This window comes from Salmo salar, chromosome 02 (assembly GCF_965601325.2).
Source record: "Salmo salar chromosome 02, fSalSal1, whole genome shotgun sequence".
Lineage (NCBI taxonomy): Eukaryota > Metazoa > Chordata > Actinopteri > Salmoniformes > Salmonidae > Salmo > Salmo salar.
The window spans coordinates 52,634,243-52,649,964 of record NC_138292.1 but is presented as its reverse complement, the minus strand read 5'-3'; the positions used below and the strand labels follow the sequence as shown (position 1 = coordinate 52,649,964).

Here is a 15,722-nt window from a genome sequence, read left to right as displayed (position 1 = left end):
CTCACGTCAGCTACGGAGATCGTGATCACAGTTGCCCGGAACAGCTGATGCTCTCATGCATGCCTCAGTGTTGCTTGCCTCGAAGCGAGCATAAAAGTGATTTAGCTCGTCTGGTAGGCTCGTGTCACTGGGCAGCTCGCGGCTGTGATTCCCTTTGTAGTCTGTAATACTTTGCAAGCCCTGCCACATCCGACGAGTGTCGGAGCCGGTGTAGTATGATTAAATCTTAGCCCTGTATTGACGCTTTGCCTGTTTGATGGTTCGTCACAGGGCAAAGCGGGATTTCTTGTAAGCTTCCGGGTTAGAGTCCCGCACCTCGAAAGCGGCAGCTCTACCCTTTAGCTCAGTGTGAATGTTGCCTGTAATCCATGGCTTCTGGTTGGGGTATATACGTACAGTCACTGTGGGGACGACGTCCTCAATGCACTTATTGATAAAACCAGTGACTGATGTGGTGTATTCCTCAATGTCATCGGAAGAATCCCGGAACATGTTCCAGTCTGTGAAAGGAAAACAGTCCTGTAGTTTAGCATCTGCTTCATCTGACCACTTTTTTATACACACTGATGCTTTAATTTTTGCTTGTAAGCAGGAATCAGGAGGATAGAGTTGTGGTCAGATTTACCAAATGGAGGGCGAGGGAGAGCTTTGTACGCGTCTCTGTGTGTGGAGCACAGGTGATCTAGAATTTTTTTCCCTCTGGTTGCACATTTAACATGTTGATAGAGATTTGGTAGAACTGATTTAAGTTTCCCTACATTAAAGTCTCCGCCCACTAGGAGCGCCGCCTCTGGGTGAGTGGTTTCCTGTTTGCTTTTTTCCTTATACAGCTGACTGAGTGCGGTCTTAGTGCTACCATCTGTTTGTGGTGGTAAATAAACAGCCACGAAAAGGATAGCTGAGAACTCTCTAGGGAAGTAGTGTGGCCTGCAATTTACCACAATATACTCTACTTCACGCGAGCAAAATCTAGAGGCTTCCTTAGATTCCATGCACCAGCTGTTGTTTACAAAAATGCACAGACAGCCCTCCCTTGTCTTACCGGAGTGTGCTCTTCTATCCTGCCGGTGCAGCGTATATCCATGTCGTCATTCAGCCACAACTCTGTGAAACATAGGATAGTACAGTTGGTGATGTCCTGATGGTAGGATATTTGTGATCGTACCTTGTCTAATTTATTGTACAATGATTGCACGGCGAGTAATATTGACGGTAACGGCAGCTTTCCTACTCGCATTCTGCGGGTCCTGACGAGGCTCCGGCTCTTCGTCCTCTGTACCTGCGTCGCTTCATCTTGTGAATAACTGGGATGTCGGCCCTGCCGGGTGTTTGGAGAATATCATGTGAGTCTTGCTTGTTGTTGAAAAAATCTTTGTCTAATCCAAGGTGAGTGATTGCTGTCCTGATATCCACAAGCTCTTTTTTGCCGTAAGATACGGTTGCAGAAACATTATGTACAAAATAAGTTACAAATAACGTGAAAAAAACACATAATAGCACAATTGGTTGGGCACCCGTAAAACTGCTGCCATTTCTTCTGCCGCCATTCTATCTCCAAGACTGGCCTGCTTCTGTGCCTTTCTATACCTTTCTAGACCTTATAAACTGTCGAGAGTAGACCCACAACTGATCCAAATGGAATGAAACATTCAAATCATAGAGCGTTTGGGCCTTTATTCAAATGACATTTTCACTGCAGTTTACAGCCAAGAGTAGAATTTTGTACTCACGTGAAAACAATAATGCAATTATACATTGCATTGTGGTGATGTAGGCTAGTCTAGGTAGTATGATTGTATTGTCCCCAAACAAGACCCATAGGGGAGCTTTTTGAGCTGCATGTATTATGTCTTCACTGATCTTCCATGCAAAATGATGCACCAGGCATATCCGCTGCCTATCCGCTATTCCTCTATGATCTTGTGGATTTATATAGATAATTGGTGCGACTTTCAAAGATTTTACATCTGATAGCATAGCTAGCTATCCCCCAGTTAGCTAGCAAGATTAAATAAATGCTTGCCAGCTAGTTAGCATAAGATAATGTCTGCTAGGGTTAGGATTAGGGTTAGAATAGGGGCCAGGGTTAGGATTAGAATAGGGTTTAGGGTTAGGTTAAGCTCATAATAGGGGTTAGGGTTAGGGTTCAGTCCTCAACTGTTCATAAAACACTTTAAGAAATATATTTTCAGATGATAGTTACCAACAAAATATATGATCATGGTGGCTATGGCGAAGATGCACTTCATTGTGCCCTGAATGCTATTGAAAATGGGCAGAATGCCCGTGCTTTTAATGTATCAAGCACAAGGCGAGACCCAGATGCAGACACAGGAGGCAGATGGTTGAAGTCTTACAATGTTTATTAATCCAAAAAGGCGAAAGGTCAAAACCAGTTCAGAGTCCAATAGGTACCGAAGGGCAGGCAGGATGATCAGGCAGGTGGGAAAGTAGTCCAGAGTCAGGCAGTGATCAAAACCGGGAAGACTAGCAAAAGAGAATAGAAAAGGAGTACGGGGGAAAACACGCTGGTTGACTAAACATACAAGACGAACTGGCACAGAGAGATAGGAAACACAGGGATAAATACACTGTGGAAAATAAGCGACACCTGGAGGGGGTGGAGACAATCACAGGGACAGGTGAAACAGATCAGGGCGTTACATAATGTGCCACACAAAACCCTGAGGCGCCACCGAGACAAGCAGGTCAAAACCACAGCCATTTGGGTGGGTTACCAGTCTTCACTAGTTCTTTCAAATGTGACCTAGTGAGTCATATCCCAAAAATGTAAAGAGCCCTTTTTGGACTTACATCATGTGATGTGAAAACTTGCCTTTGACCTAGCGGAGAGGATGGGAATCCAAAACAAATTCAATAAAGAAAGGCAGTTGATAAGCATAGACTGGTATGTACAGTTTTATGAAGCACCCAGGGTAGCTGGGCAAAATGCCCCTTTCCCCCAAAAATGTATTTGATTAAATAACATCTGTTGACTGTGGCCATTTATTTACCTTTATAGTTTGTTACCCTAAGCATCTCCATCAGCCACCTTTGCTATTTTGTCAGCAATTATACATTGATCTTAGGGGGGAGGCGTCTTACCCCGTGTTACCCTGTGATTGCTAGTTAGACTATTGCAAAACTGGACAAATGATCCACTTACCATCATTGTCATTATGAATGGTAGATAGAGGGCAGGATTGACAGACTGGTATTAGTGCGGAATGATTAGTGCTTTCTAAGGTCGTTGTGGTGTCTGTTAACCCTTTCACATGTACCATCACACGGGTTTGGCCAGCTCAAATGCATTTGGCCAGCTCAAATGCTGATTGTTGCTTCATTCGAAACTGGCCGTTCACACGGGTGTGATCGTAAGCTTCAGGGACCACTGTAGAACGATCACACCCGTGTGAATGGACAGTCTCGAATGACGCAACAATCAGCATTTGAGCTGGCCACACTTTTTTCTGAAACTATTTACACACAGTCCTTACAAAGTTATGTCCAGAATGTGAGCAGTTTATTTTTGGATGCAATGATCAGATATTCACATAAGTATCTATAGCATAACACAATCATCCTAACCAGAAAAATGTAGGCTACATTTGTCCTAGTTCTGAGGAAAGATTGAGGCAACACAAGTGGTCATGTTTTCTAACTCTCGGCTGACATAAACTACAATATGAATTAGCTAATAGCAATTGCTATGTATAATTAATCATATCACGGGTGAGCTCACCGTTGATAAAAATAATTGAGTAAAACACTTTCTAGAAATCGAAAGTAATCCAAGGATGATTCGTTTGCAGCCATGCTTTTTTCCCCACAGAAACCAAAGTTTGGTCTGCATGCATGTTGAATGGGTGTGTCATCTAACATCGTTCACTTTCCACCATTACCTTCCTGAAGTTCTCAAAAAATGACTGAACCCTTACTGACCTCATTTTGATATAGCATATTTGGTCTGACAGACGATTACGTGAAACCCAGAATGCATTATGTCAACAACCATGGCTCCACACACACAGCTGGAATTAACTTGGCTCATCATAATTAGTACAACCTTCAAAAAAGTATTTTACACACACTATGTGCCCATTACAATCTATGCATGAATCGGAATGCATGATTTATTACATTTACATTACATTTACATTTAAGTCATTTAGCAGACGCTCTTATCCAGAGCGACTTACAAATTGTGTGAGGCAGGGTCGTACTCTGCGAATGTTGTAGAGCATGAACCTACAGGATCGGGTCACCGCCTTGATGTTAGTGGAGAACGACAGGGTGTTGTCCAGGATCACGCCAAGGTTCTTAGCACTCTGGGAGGAGGACACAAGGGAGTTGTCAACCGTGATGGCGAGATCATGGAACGGGCAGTCCTTCCCCGGGAGGAAGAGCAGCTCCGTCTTGCCGAGGTTCAGCTTGAGGTGGTGATCCGTCATCCACACTGATATGTCTGACAGACATGCAGAGATGCGATTCGCCGCCTGGTTATCAGAAGGGGGAAAGGAGAAGATTAATTGTGTGTCGTCTGCATAGCAATGATAGGAGAGACCATGTGAGGATATGACAGAGCCAAGTGACTTGGTGTATAGCGAGAATAGGAGAGGGCCTAGAACAGAGCCCTGGGGGACACCAGTGGTGAGAGCGCATGGTGCGGAGACAGATTCTCGCCACGCCACCTGGTAGGAGCGACCTGTCAGGTAGGACGCAATCCAAGCGTGGGCCGCGCCGGAGATGCCCAACTCGGAGAGGGTAGAGAGGAGGATCTGATGGTTCACAGTATCAAAGGCAGCAGATAGGTCTAGAAGGATGAGAGCAGAGGAGAGAGAGTTAGCTTTAGCAGTGCAGAGAGCCTCCGTGACACAGGGAAGAGCAGTCTCAGTTGAATGCCCAGTCTTGAAACCTGACTGATTAGGATCAAGAAGGTAATTCTGAGAGAGATAGCAGGAGAGCTGGCCAAGGACGGCACGTTCAAGAGTTTTGGAGAGAAAAGAAAGAAGGGATACTGGTCTGTAGTTGTTGACATCGGAGGGATCGAGTGTAGGTTTTTTCAGAAGGGGTGCAACTCTCGCTCTCTTGAAGACGGAAGGGACGTAGCCAGCGGTCAAGAATGAGTTGATGAGCGAGGTGAGAAGGTCTCCGGAAATGGTCTGGAGAAGAGAGGAGGGGATAGGGTCAAGTGGGCAGGTTGTTGGGCGGCCGGCCGTCACAAGACGCGAGATTTCATCTGGAGAGAGAGGGGAGAAAGAGGTCAAAGCACAGGGTAGGGCAGTGTGAGCAGGACCAGCGGTGTCGTTTGACTTAGCAAACGAGGATCGGATATCGTCAACCTTCTTTTCAAAATGGTTGACGAAGTCATCCGCAGAGAGGGAGGAGGGGGGGGGGAGGGGGAGGAGGATTCAGGAGGGAGGAGAAGGTAGCAAAGAGCTTCCTAGGGTTAGAGGCAGATGCTTGGAATTTAGAGTGGTAGAAAGTGGCTTTAGCAGCAGAGACAGAAGAGGAGAATGTAGAGAGGAGGGAGTGAAAGGATGCCAGGTCCGCAGGGAGGCGAGTTTTCCTCCATTTCCGCTCAGCTGCCCGGAGCCCTGTTCTGTGAGCTCGTAGTGAGTCGTCGAGCCACGGAGCAGGAGGGGAGGACCGAGCCGGCCTGGAGGATAGGGGACAGAGAAAATCAAAGGATGCAGAAAGGGAGGAGGGTTGAGGAGGCAGAATCAGGAGATAGGTTGGAGAAGGTTTGAGCAGAGGGAAGAGATGATAGGATGGAAGAGGAGAGTAGCGGGAGAGAGAGAGCGAAGGTTGGGACGGCGCAATACCATCCGAGTAGGGGCAGAGTGAGAAGTGTTGGATGAGAGCAAGAGGGAAAAGGATACAAGGTAGTGGTCGGAGATTTGGAGGGGAGTTGCAATGAGATTAGTGGAAGAACAGCATCTAGTAAAGATGAGGTCAAGCTTATTGCCTGCCTTGTGAGTAGGGGGGGAAGGTGAGAGGGTGAGGTCAAAAGAGGAGAGGAGTTGAAAGAAGGAGGCAGAGAGGAATGAGTCAAAGGTAGACGTGGGGAGGTTAAAGTCACCCAGAACTGTGAGAGGTGAGCCATCCTCAGGAAAGGAACTTATCAAGGCGTCAAGCTCATTGATGAACTCTCCAAGGGAACCTGGATGGCGATAAATGATAAGGATGTTAAGCTTGAAAGGGCTGGTAACTGTGACAGCATGGAATTCAAATGAGGAGATAGACAGATGGGTCAGGGGAGAAAGAGAGAATGTCCACTTGGGAGAGATGAGGATTCCAGTGCCACCACCCCGCTGGCTCGATGCTCTAGGGGTATGCGAGAACACGTGGGCAGACGAAGAGAGAGCAGTAGGAGTAGCAGTGTTATCTGTGGTAATCCATGTTTCCATCAGCGCCAGGAAGTCTAGGGACTGGAGGGTAGCATAGGCTGAGATGAACTCAGCCTTGTTGGCTGCAGACCGGCAGTTCCAGAGGCTGCCGGAGACCTGGAACTCCACGTGGGTCGTGCGCGCTGGGACCACCAGGTTAGAGTGGCAGCGGCCACGCGGTGTGAAGCGTTTGTATGGCCTGTGCAGAGGGGAGAGAACAGGGATAGACAGACACATAGTTGACAAGCTACAGAAGTGTTGTTTCTTGTATTATTGTCTCTTGTGTCTTTAGAGAACTGTTTCACTTTGATATCCTTTTTCTTCTGTCCTGATTTTCTCTTTCTTTTCTTCTGTTAACTAGATATTCTTTGTTGTTCTTCGTTAGCTAGCTAGCTTCTTCCAAAAGAGTCCCTAGCAACTGCTTAGCAACTGGTAAACAATTCAGCTAGCTAAGATAACTACAATTTTATGAAAAATAGTTATTTTTCAAAAGCCTATCTTTGTTTGTTGCTTGTTTTTTCTCCTATTCAGTCTTGCAGTTTTCTTTTGCTTTTTTCCGATGTACTTCACTCTAAAAACCATGTAAATTTCAATATTTGTAGGAGCTCATTTTTCAGCTGCTGCTGCTCAAATTGGAGTTCCGGGAACACATAATTTATGTCACACACACAGCTGGAATTAACTTAGCTCATCATAATTAGTACAACCTTCAAAAAAGTATTTTACACACACTATGTGCCCATTACAATCTATGCATGAATCGGAATGCATGATTTATCACCGATAATTGAAAAACATGAGAATAATACAGTAAATATATCAATAATTACCACACAAAACATTTTCTGATAGTGATTTATTGATAAAAATGGCACGTGCAGGCAGTCAATCACGTAACCTCTCACTGAGCCATTCAGTGTTGTTGTTTATGTATGTAGCTAGTGAGCTATGCTGTAGCATTAGCAATGTCTTTCAAAAGGAGACAACTCACAAATGCAGAAATTCTGGAGATGTAAAAGAAATTCTGACAATGAGTCTGAAAGTCAGGAATCAGATTCTGACAGGGAGGAGCTGCCCCCCAGCCATTGAGAACCCTGAATCTGAGGACCCCTTGTCCACTGACAAAGTCCCAGTTCCCTTTGAAGATGCTGGTGGTGATGGAGGCAGACCGACAGTGGATGAAGTACAGGAGTTCTGTGGTATCTGGAAGGCTGCCGGCCATTTCACCCCTCCTGGCCCTGCTGTTTGCTTTGATGAGTCCCAGTCTGGAGTGCAACGCCCCTTCTATTTCCATCTGAGGCAGAGTGCTTCAAGTTGTTTCTGACAGATGAGCTGGTGGGAGACATAGCAGAGACCAATCGCAATGCCTTGGAGCTACAGGAGAAGAGAGAGCCAATTAGTGAAATGTATATCTTCCTGGTGACAGTCCTCCTCATGGGGGTAAGTCGCTCTGGATAAGAGCGTCTGCTAAATGACGTAAATGTAAATGTAATGGGGATAGTAAAGAAGAACTCCCTAAGAGATTACTGGAGCACAGATCCGATGTTTGCAACTCCCTTCTTTGTCACCCTCTTTTCCCAAGACTGCATTTCATCAACAATGCTACTGCCATCCTAAATGACCCGTTATACAAAAATAGAAAATGTCAACTGCTGGCAGTAAAGTGGCATGACAAACGAGACATCCATGTCCTCTCCACTGTCCATACAGCAACCATGTCGGCCACAGGGAAGGTAGACCACCTGACGGGAGAGAGAAACATCAAACCAGACTGTGAGCTTGACTATAACCTTAAAATGGGGCAGTGGATAAGGCGGACATGATAAACAGCTTTGTGGAATGCACTCAGAAAACGACCAAGTGGTATAAGAAGATATTTTTCAATATTTCCTGGGTAGCTTCAAAATACAACAAGCCAATACTTCTCTGACGCAATTAGCATTGTTTTACAGAGCTAATAGAAGAATGTAACTAACTACATAAGCACGATTGAATATAACACCATAAAGGTTATGAAATTAGTAACGTTACCTCGCGTGTCGGCGGTTATAAGGAATATACACAAATATATTATGCTACAGTAGAAACGACATAACAGACATGCATAAACTATTATAACGTAATGAAGCACTTACTTTGATAGAAACTCACACATCTCGAAAGTTATTATTGGTAAGGAAGACAACTATGACTGCGATGCAGGCAACAGATGGAAAATGTGAACACGTCTATGCAGGACGGGAGATGAGCAAATGTCTGCAGACTTGAACTGCACTAACAATTGGGAAGTGTTTGGGGAATTTTGTCCGGGTCAGAAATGTCAAAAAACTGATTTGGTCGGTAAAAATGACTACTTTTCTGTGAATGAATGGGGCGGAACACACCTCAATTCAAACTGTTATTAGAAAATAAAAAACTTGTTCGAAAATTATTTAAAATTAACTAATTGAAAATAGCCTGTAAATAAAAACAGGCTGCGTGCCCTTTGCTTGATGGCAGCGCAGATGGTGAATAAAACGCCACAAAGGTTACGAAATTAGTAACGTTACCTCGCGTGTCCGCGGTTATAAGGAATATACACAAATATATTATCCTCCATAAACACAGTGAGCTACAGTAGAAACGGTATAACACGACATTTGCAAAACACTTTTCGCTTTGTCATTATGGGGTATTGTGTGTAGATTGATGAAGCCATTTTTTATGTAATCAATTTTAGAATAAGGCTGTAACATAACAACAAAAAAGTCAAGGGGTCTGAATATTTTCCGAATGCACTGCACCACGTAACGTTTTCTCACTACTAAATATGGTAGTGACAGGAACTCCAGTCACATATCTTTGGGTATACACTCCCAAAAGCAAAAAAAAAAAAGTTTGACAATCCTGCTATTGTGCAAGAGAGGGGGGAGGGCCTCCAGAAATGAAACCATACACATTTACTGGAAACAGTGCTAATGACGCCAACCTTCACCACTCCACTCCTCTTATAAACCCTCCACCTCACAAAAGAAACGTCTCTTTGGGTCTCAATTTCTCGTTTGCGCGAGAATCATTGTCTATTTTTTAACACGAGGCTAAATAAGTAGCTATATTCGCTTGCCATGGATCAACCACCACCTTACCAGTCAGAGTTTGTCCCAATGAAAGGAAATAAGTACATGCGTCTTGAAGACACTCACGGAGCGCCCAAGTTCCAACATACCGTCGTCTTGGGTCAGCCACAGCCCGTTGTACCTCAGCCCAGGGATCACATTATCTGGTCACTTTGCAGCCTCTTGTACGGCAACCCATTCTGTCTCGGAATGTTAGCTGTGTATTTCTCCATAAAGGTGAGTTTGAATTCTCCTTATATAGCTTTTTATAGTAATGTCTGGTGTTGGTGCTTGTATTGTATGGATTTTCAAGTTGAGCAAGTTATTATATAGGCGACCAACTTTGAACTATGGAAGGAAGACAGCATAACAATTATCTACATTTGCGTTTCACTCTCTTGTTATCACAGTGTTATAAAAATGTGTAGTCTGTACTTCATCTATAGGCTCTATAGATCTTTACTCCAAAATAAGTGTTTTAAGGAGTATTAAACCACTAAGAGGGTAATACATGACTGAGATCATCCCATTAGTGTGAAATGTCATGTGTGCATGTTGTTAACTAATATGCATCGCTACATAAACACAATCAGCAACACATGAATGATTCTATAATATAAATGATTCTACATTTTGTCTTCCAGTCCAGGGATAGGAAGATGGTTGGAGACTTGGAGGGAGCAAGAAAACACGGGAAGACTGCACGCTGCTTTAATACTGTGACCCTGACTTTGGCAATCCTTGGGCTGCTCTTCCTCTTCATCACCTATGGTATCATCATCTACCAAGTTGCACACTGAGTAGCTCCAGTCTTTGCTTTTGTAAAAAGTGTTCATTTTGAAGTCTTGGCAGGTGTTATACACCTCTAGGATTGTGTCCTGATACATTTCAGCTCATCTCTTTAACACACACACACACACACACACACACACACACACACACACACACACACACACACACACACACACACACACACCACAGAAGTTCCTTCAGCACTGTGTACCAGATCTGATTTGCTCTTCTTTAGTTTTGTGTTTTAAGGATGCAAGATGATTCTTTTGAAGTTCCATTCAAATGTAATTTTTTATAAATACATTTAAAAATGTTGTAAATGCATTACATTTCCGTTTTTATAGGTGTTAATGGATGTTAACGACTCTGTGAGACTCGTCCCATATAGACATACACTCACTTAACAAGAAAACAATTCCCATGGCTTTGTATCTACTTGGCAGAGACGGCATAACAGAACTTGGCTCGGGTCAGCAATTGAACTGTTGACTGAATCTGAGAGGTCCATGAACATACATATCCTGACATGGCTTGTCTTTGTTGTCGCTCTCCAACAATGTTTAAGACACAATCTGTACTATTTATGGTTGCTAAGATTACTTGTCCTTGTGTGATATAAAGATGTAGGAATTTGAGTATGTTGAACAACTTTATCAACACCAAGAATGAACAGTATTAGGTATTTTTGACTTATTACTCTGATACAAATTATAAACAGATGTTGATGTTGTAAAAGTGTAATTTCCAGCAGTGTAGAAAGTCCAGGCCTGGTTTCCGGAGACAAGCTATGTCACCAGGAATCCCTGGCTTGCTGTGTCACCGTACTCTTGAATAGCTTACTATCATCTATTTTCCCTCTGGAGAAAATACTCTCTGTAGGTTTGATGGGTAAAACAAACGCTATTCAATTCAAGGTCCTGTTAAATAAAATACTTACGTTTATCATTCCTTCTGTCCTTCCCCTTCTCCCTGCCTTATCTGACAAAGTTGGATTTGTGAAAGTAATAGCTGCAGACTTTATCCATTTATACACAGAGATTGCTTACTTTAAGATGGGGAGGAAGGAGACATTAGGGCTTGTGTCAAGGATGCATTTTTATAGGGATTCACACAGGTTTCCTCTTGTCAGTATAATTCTTGAAGGAAAGCAGATCAGTAGAGTGAGTTGATCTAGATCAGATGATTGGGACAAAGCAAAAAAATAAATAAAGTGGAAGCTGGGGGCCATTTTCAGGCTCCTTGCAAAGCTCAAAACCTGCAGAGTTCTAGGCCCTTTCAGGGCTAAAAGAAGGAGGAGATATGGCTTAATGTTTTTATGCCAACAGTGTGCCAAGCTGTCATCAAGGCAAAGGGTGGCTACTTTGAAGAATCTCAAATATAAAATATATTTTGAGTTGTTTAAAAGGATCGGACCCTTTTTTTAAAATTTTCCCTTAAAATTATATACCCAAATCTAACTGCCTGTAGCTCAGGACCTTATTATGTTATTGACTGTACGTTTGTTTATGTGTAACTCTGTTGTTGTTTTTGTGAAATAAAATTTAAAAAAATAATAAAACCTGAAGCAAGGATATGCATATTCTTGTTACCATTTGAAAGGAAACACTTTGAAGTTTGTGGAAATGTGAAATTAATGTCGGAGAATATAACACATTAGATCTGGTAAAAGATAATACAAAGAAAAAACGTGTTTTCTATATGTATATACATATATATATATATATATTATATATATATTTTTCCTCATCTTTGAAATGCAAGAGAAAGGCCATTATATCACTTTGGACTCTAGGTGCAATTTAGATTCTGTCCACTGGATGGAAGCAGTGTATGTGCAAAGTTTTAGACTGATCCAATGAACCATTGCATTACTGTTCATTACTGCCATAATGTGCCGAGTTGGTCAATTGATACATTTTCAAGTTCATAACTATAGAGAATATACAAACATGATATGGTAATAACAAATGTATGTTTACACACTCCCATGAATGTCATAAATTATGGATAATTAGCTTCCCTACGGGGGAGGGAGGGCAGACAGCAGGGCTTCAAACTCTAGAACCCAGTTCCTACATTTCAATATAAAAATGGATTTTATCAAACAAAATTAGGCTACATTTTATCTCTGGGACCCTCAGGATGACAAATCAGAACAAGATTACTGAATATAAGTATATTTTTTACCTTCAGAGGTGAATGTATCAAACTAGTTGCTGTGATAAAAGCACTCTCCTCAAACAATAGCATGATATTTTTTCACTGTAATAGCTTGTGTAAATTGGACAGTGCAGTTAGATTAACAAGAATTTAAGCTTTCTGCCCATATAAGACATGTCCATTTCCTGGGAAATGTTGTTGTTACTTACAACGTCATGCTAATCACATTAGTGCACGCTAGTTCAACCGTTCCGCGGGGGGACACCGATTCTGTAGAGGATAACCAGTTAGAGGGCAGGATAGACAGACTTGTATACCACAGACAGAAGTGGTGACACAGACATGTCACAGGGGCTATGAAGCGGAAGCATTCGTGTATGTTTTCTCACTACCAAATATGGTGGTGACAGGAAGTCCAGTCAAATATCTTTGGGTATACACTCCCAAAAGCAGAACAAAAAGATTGACTATCAGTGCTATTGTGCAAGAGAGGGGGGGAGGGCCTCCAGAAATCAAAACATACACATTTACTGGAAACAGTGCTTATGACATCAGCCTTCACCACTCCACTCCTCTTATAAACCCTCCACCTCACCTCACAAAAGAAACGTCTCTTTTCGTTTGTTCAAGAGCCTTTGTTTATTTTTTAACACTAGGCTAAATAAGTAGCTATATTCGCTTGCCATGGATCAACCACCATCGTACCAGCCAGAGTTTGTCCCAATGAAAGGAAATAAGTACATGCGTCTTGAAGACACTCACGGAGCGCCCAAGTTCCAACATACCGTCGTCTTGGGACAGCCACAGCCCGTTGTACCTCAGCCCAGGGATCACATTATCTGGTCACTTTGCAGCCTCGTGTATGGCAACCCATTCTGTCTCGGAATGTTAGCGGTGTATTTCTCCATAAAGGTGAGTTTGAATTCTCCTTATATAGCTTTTTATAGCAATGTCTGGTGTTGGTGCTTGTATTGTATGGATTTTGAAGTTGAGCAAGTTATTATATAGGCGACCAACTTTGAACTATGGAAGGAAGACAGCATAACAATTATCTACATTCACGTTTCGCTCTCTTGTTATCACAGTGTTATAAAAATGTGTAGCCTATACTTCATCTATAGGCTCTATAGATCTTTACTCCAAAATAAGTGTTTTAAGGAGTATTAAACCACTAAGAGGGTAATACATGACTGAGATCATCCCATTAGTGTGAAATGTCATGTGTATATGTTGTTAACTAATATGCATCGCTACATAAACACAATCAGCAACACATGAATGATTCTATAATATAAATGATTCTACATTTTGTCTTCCAGTCCAGGGATAGGAAGATGGTTGGAGACTTGGAGGGAGCAAGAAAACACGGGAAGACTGCACGCTGCTTTAATACTGTGACCCTGACTTTGGCAATCCTTGGGCTGCTCTTCCTCTTCATCACCTATGGTATCATCATCTACCAAGTTGCACACTGAGTAGCTCCAGTCTTTGCTTTTGTAAAAAGTGTTCATTTTGAAGTCTTGGCAGGTGTTATACACCTCTAGGATTGTGTCCTGATACATTTCAGCTCATCTCTTTAACACACACACACACACACACACACACACACACACACACACACACCACAGAAGTTCCTTCAGCACTGTGTACCAGATCTGATTTGCTCTTCTTTAGTTTTGTGTTTTAAGGATGCAAGATGATTCTTTTGAAGTTCCATTCAAATGTAATTTTTTATAAATACATTTAAAAATGTTGTAAATGCATTACATTTCAGTTTTTATAGGTGTTAATGGATGTTAACGACTCTGTGAGACTCGTCCCATATAGACATACACTCACTTAACAAGAAAACAATTCCCATGGCTTTGTATCTACTTGGCAGAGACGGCATAACAGAACTTGGCTCGGGTCAGCAATTGAACTGTTGACTGAATCTGAGAGGTCCATGAACATACATATCCTGACATGGCTTGTCTTTGTTGTCGCTCTCCAACAATGTTTAAGACACAATCTGTACTATTTATGGTTGCTAAGATTACTTGTCCTTGTGTGATATAAAGATGTAGGAATTTGAGTATGTTGAACAACTTTATCAACACCAAGAATGAACAGTATTAGGTATTTTTGACTTATTACTCTGATACAAATTATAAACAGATGTTGATGTTGTAAAAGTGTAATTTCCAGCAGTGTAGAAAGTCCAGGCCTGGTTTCCGGAGACAAGCTATGTCACCAGGAATCCCTGGCTTGCTGTGTCACCGTACTCTTGAATAGCTTACTATCATCTATTTTCCCTCTGGAGAAAATACTCTCTGTAGGTTTGATGGGTAAAACAAACGCTATTCAATTCAAGGTCCTGTTAAATAAAATACTTACGTTTATCATTCCTTCTGTCCTTCCCCTTCTCCCTGCCTTATCTGACAAAGTTGGATTTGTGAAAGTAATAGCTGCAGACTTTATCCATTTATACACAGAGATTGCTTACTTTAAGATGGGGAGGAAGGAGACATTAGGGCTTGTGTCAAGGATGCATTTTTATAGGGATTCACACAGGTTTCCTCTTGTCAGTATAATTCTTGAAGGAAAGCAGATCAGTAGAGTGAGTTGATCTAGATCAGATGATTGGGACAAAGCAAAAAAATAAATAAAGTGGAAGCTGGGGGCCATTTTCAGGCTCCTTGCAAAGCTCAAAACCTGCAGAGTTCTAGGCCCTTTCAGGGCTAAAAGAAGGAGGAGATATGGCTTAATGTTTTTATGCCAACAGTGTGCCAAGCTGTCATCAAGGCAAAGGGTGGCTACTTTGAAGAATCTCAAATATAAAATATATTTTGAGTTGTTTAAAAGGATCGGACCCTTTTTTTTAAATTTTCCCTTAAAATTATATACCCAAATCTAACTGCCTGTAGCTCAGGACCTTATTATGTTATTGACTGTACGTTTGTTTATGTGTAACTCTGTTGTTGTTTTTGTGAAATAAAATTTAAAAAAATAATAAAACCTGAAGCAAGGATATGCATATTCTTGTTACCATTTGAAAGGAAACACTTTGAAGTTTGTGGAAATGTGAAATTAATGTCGGAGAATATAACACATTAGATCTGGTAAAAGATAATACAAAGAAAAAACGTGTTTTCTATATGTATATACATATATATATATATATATTATATATATATTTTTCCTCATCTTTGAAATGCAAGAGAAAGGCCATTATATCACTTTGGACTCTAGGTGCAATTTAGATTCTGTCCACTGGATGGAAGCAGTGTATGTGCAAAGTTTTAGA

The 15,722-nt window shown here is 42.0% G+C and overlaps 1 protein-coding gene and 3 long non-coding RNA genes across 4 annotated transcripts in view; 3 read left to right on the top strand and 1 right to left on the bottom strand.

Annotated features, from left to right (window-relative positions):
* Positions 1-814: 814 nt before the first annotated feature.
* The window catches only part of LOC145861651 (uncharacterized), a 63,904-nt gene continuing 48,996 nt past the window's right edge, over positions 815-15,722 (top strand). Inside the window, exon 1 of the long non-coding RNA XR_014381299.1 lies at positions 815-1,343. This is a non-coding gene — a long non-coding RNA (uncharacterized LOC145861651). The remainder of the gene's footprint in view (positions 1,344-15,722) is intronic.
* On the bottom strand, positions 7,231-9,022 carry LOC145861650 (uncharacterized). Its single transcript, XR_014381298.1, has 2 exons — positions 8,525-9,022; positions 7,231-8,131 (listed from the first exon to the last, which is right to left on the bottom strand). It is a non-coding gene; the product is annotated as an uncharacterized LOC145861650 (long non-coding RNA).
* On the top strand, positions 9,376-11,808 carry ifm5 (Interferon-induced transmembrane protein 5; the record flags this gene model as incomplete). The annotated part of the gene is given in 2 exon segments (NM_001140082.1): positions 9,376-9,721; positions 10,129-11,808. Coding segments are annotated over 2 exon segments (384 nt in total). The 5' UTR covers positions 9,376-9,493.
* LOC145861648 (uncharacterized) lies at positions 12,552-15,439 on the top strand. Its single transcript, XR_014381296.1, has 2 exons — positions 12,552-13,348; positions 13,756-15,439. It is a non-coding gene; the product is annotated as an uncharacterized LOC145861648 (long non-coding RNA).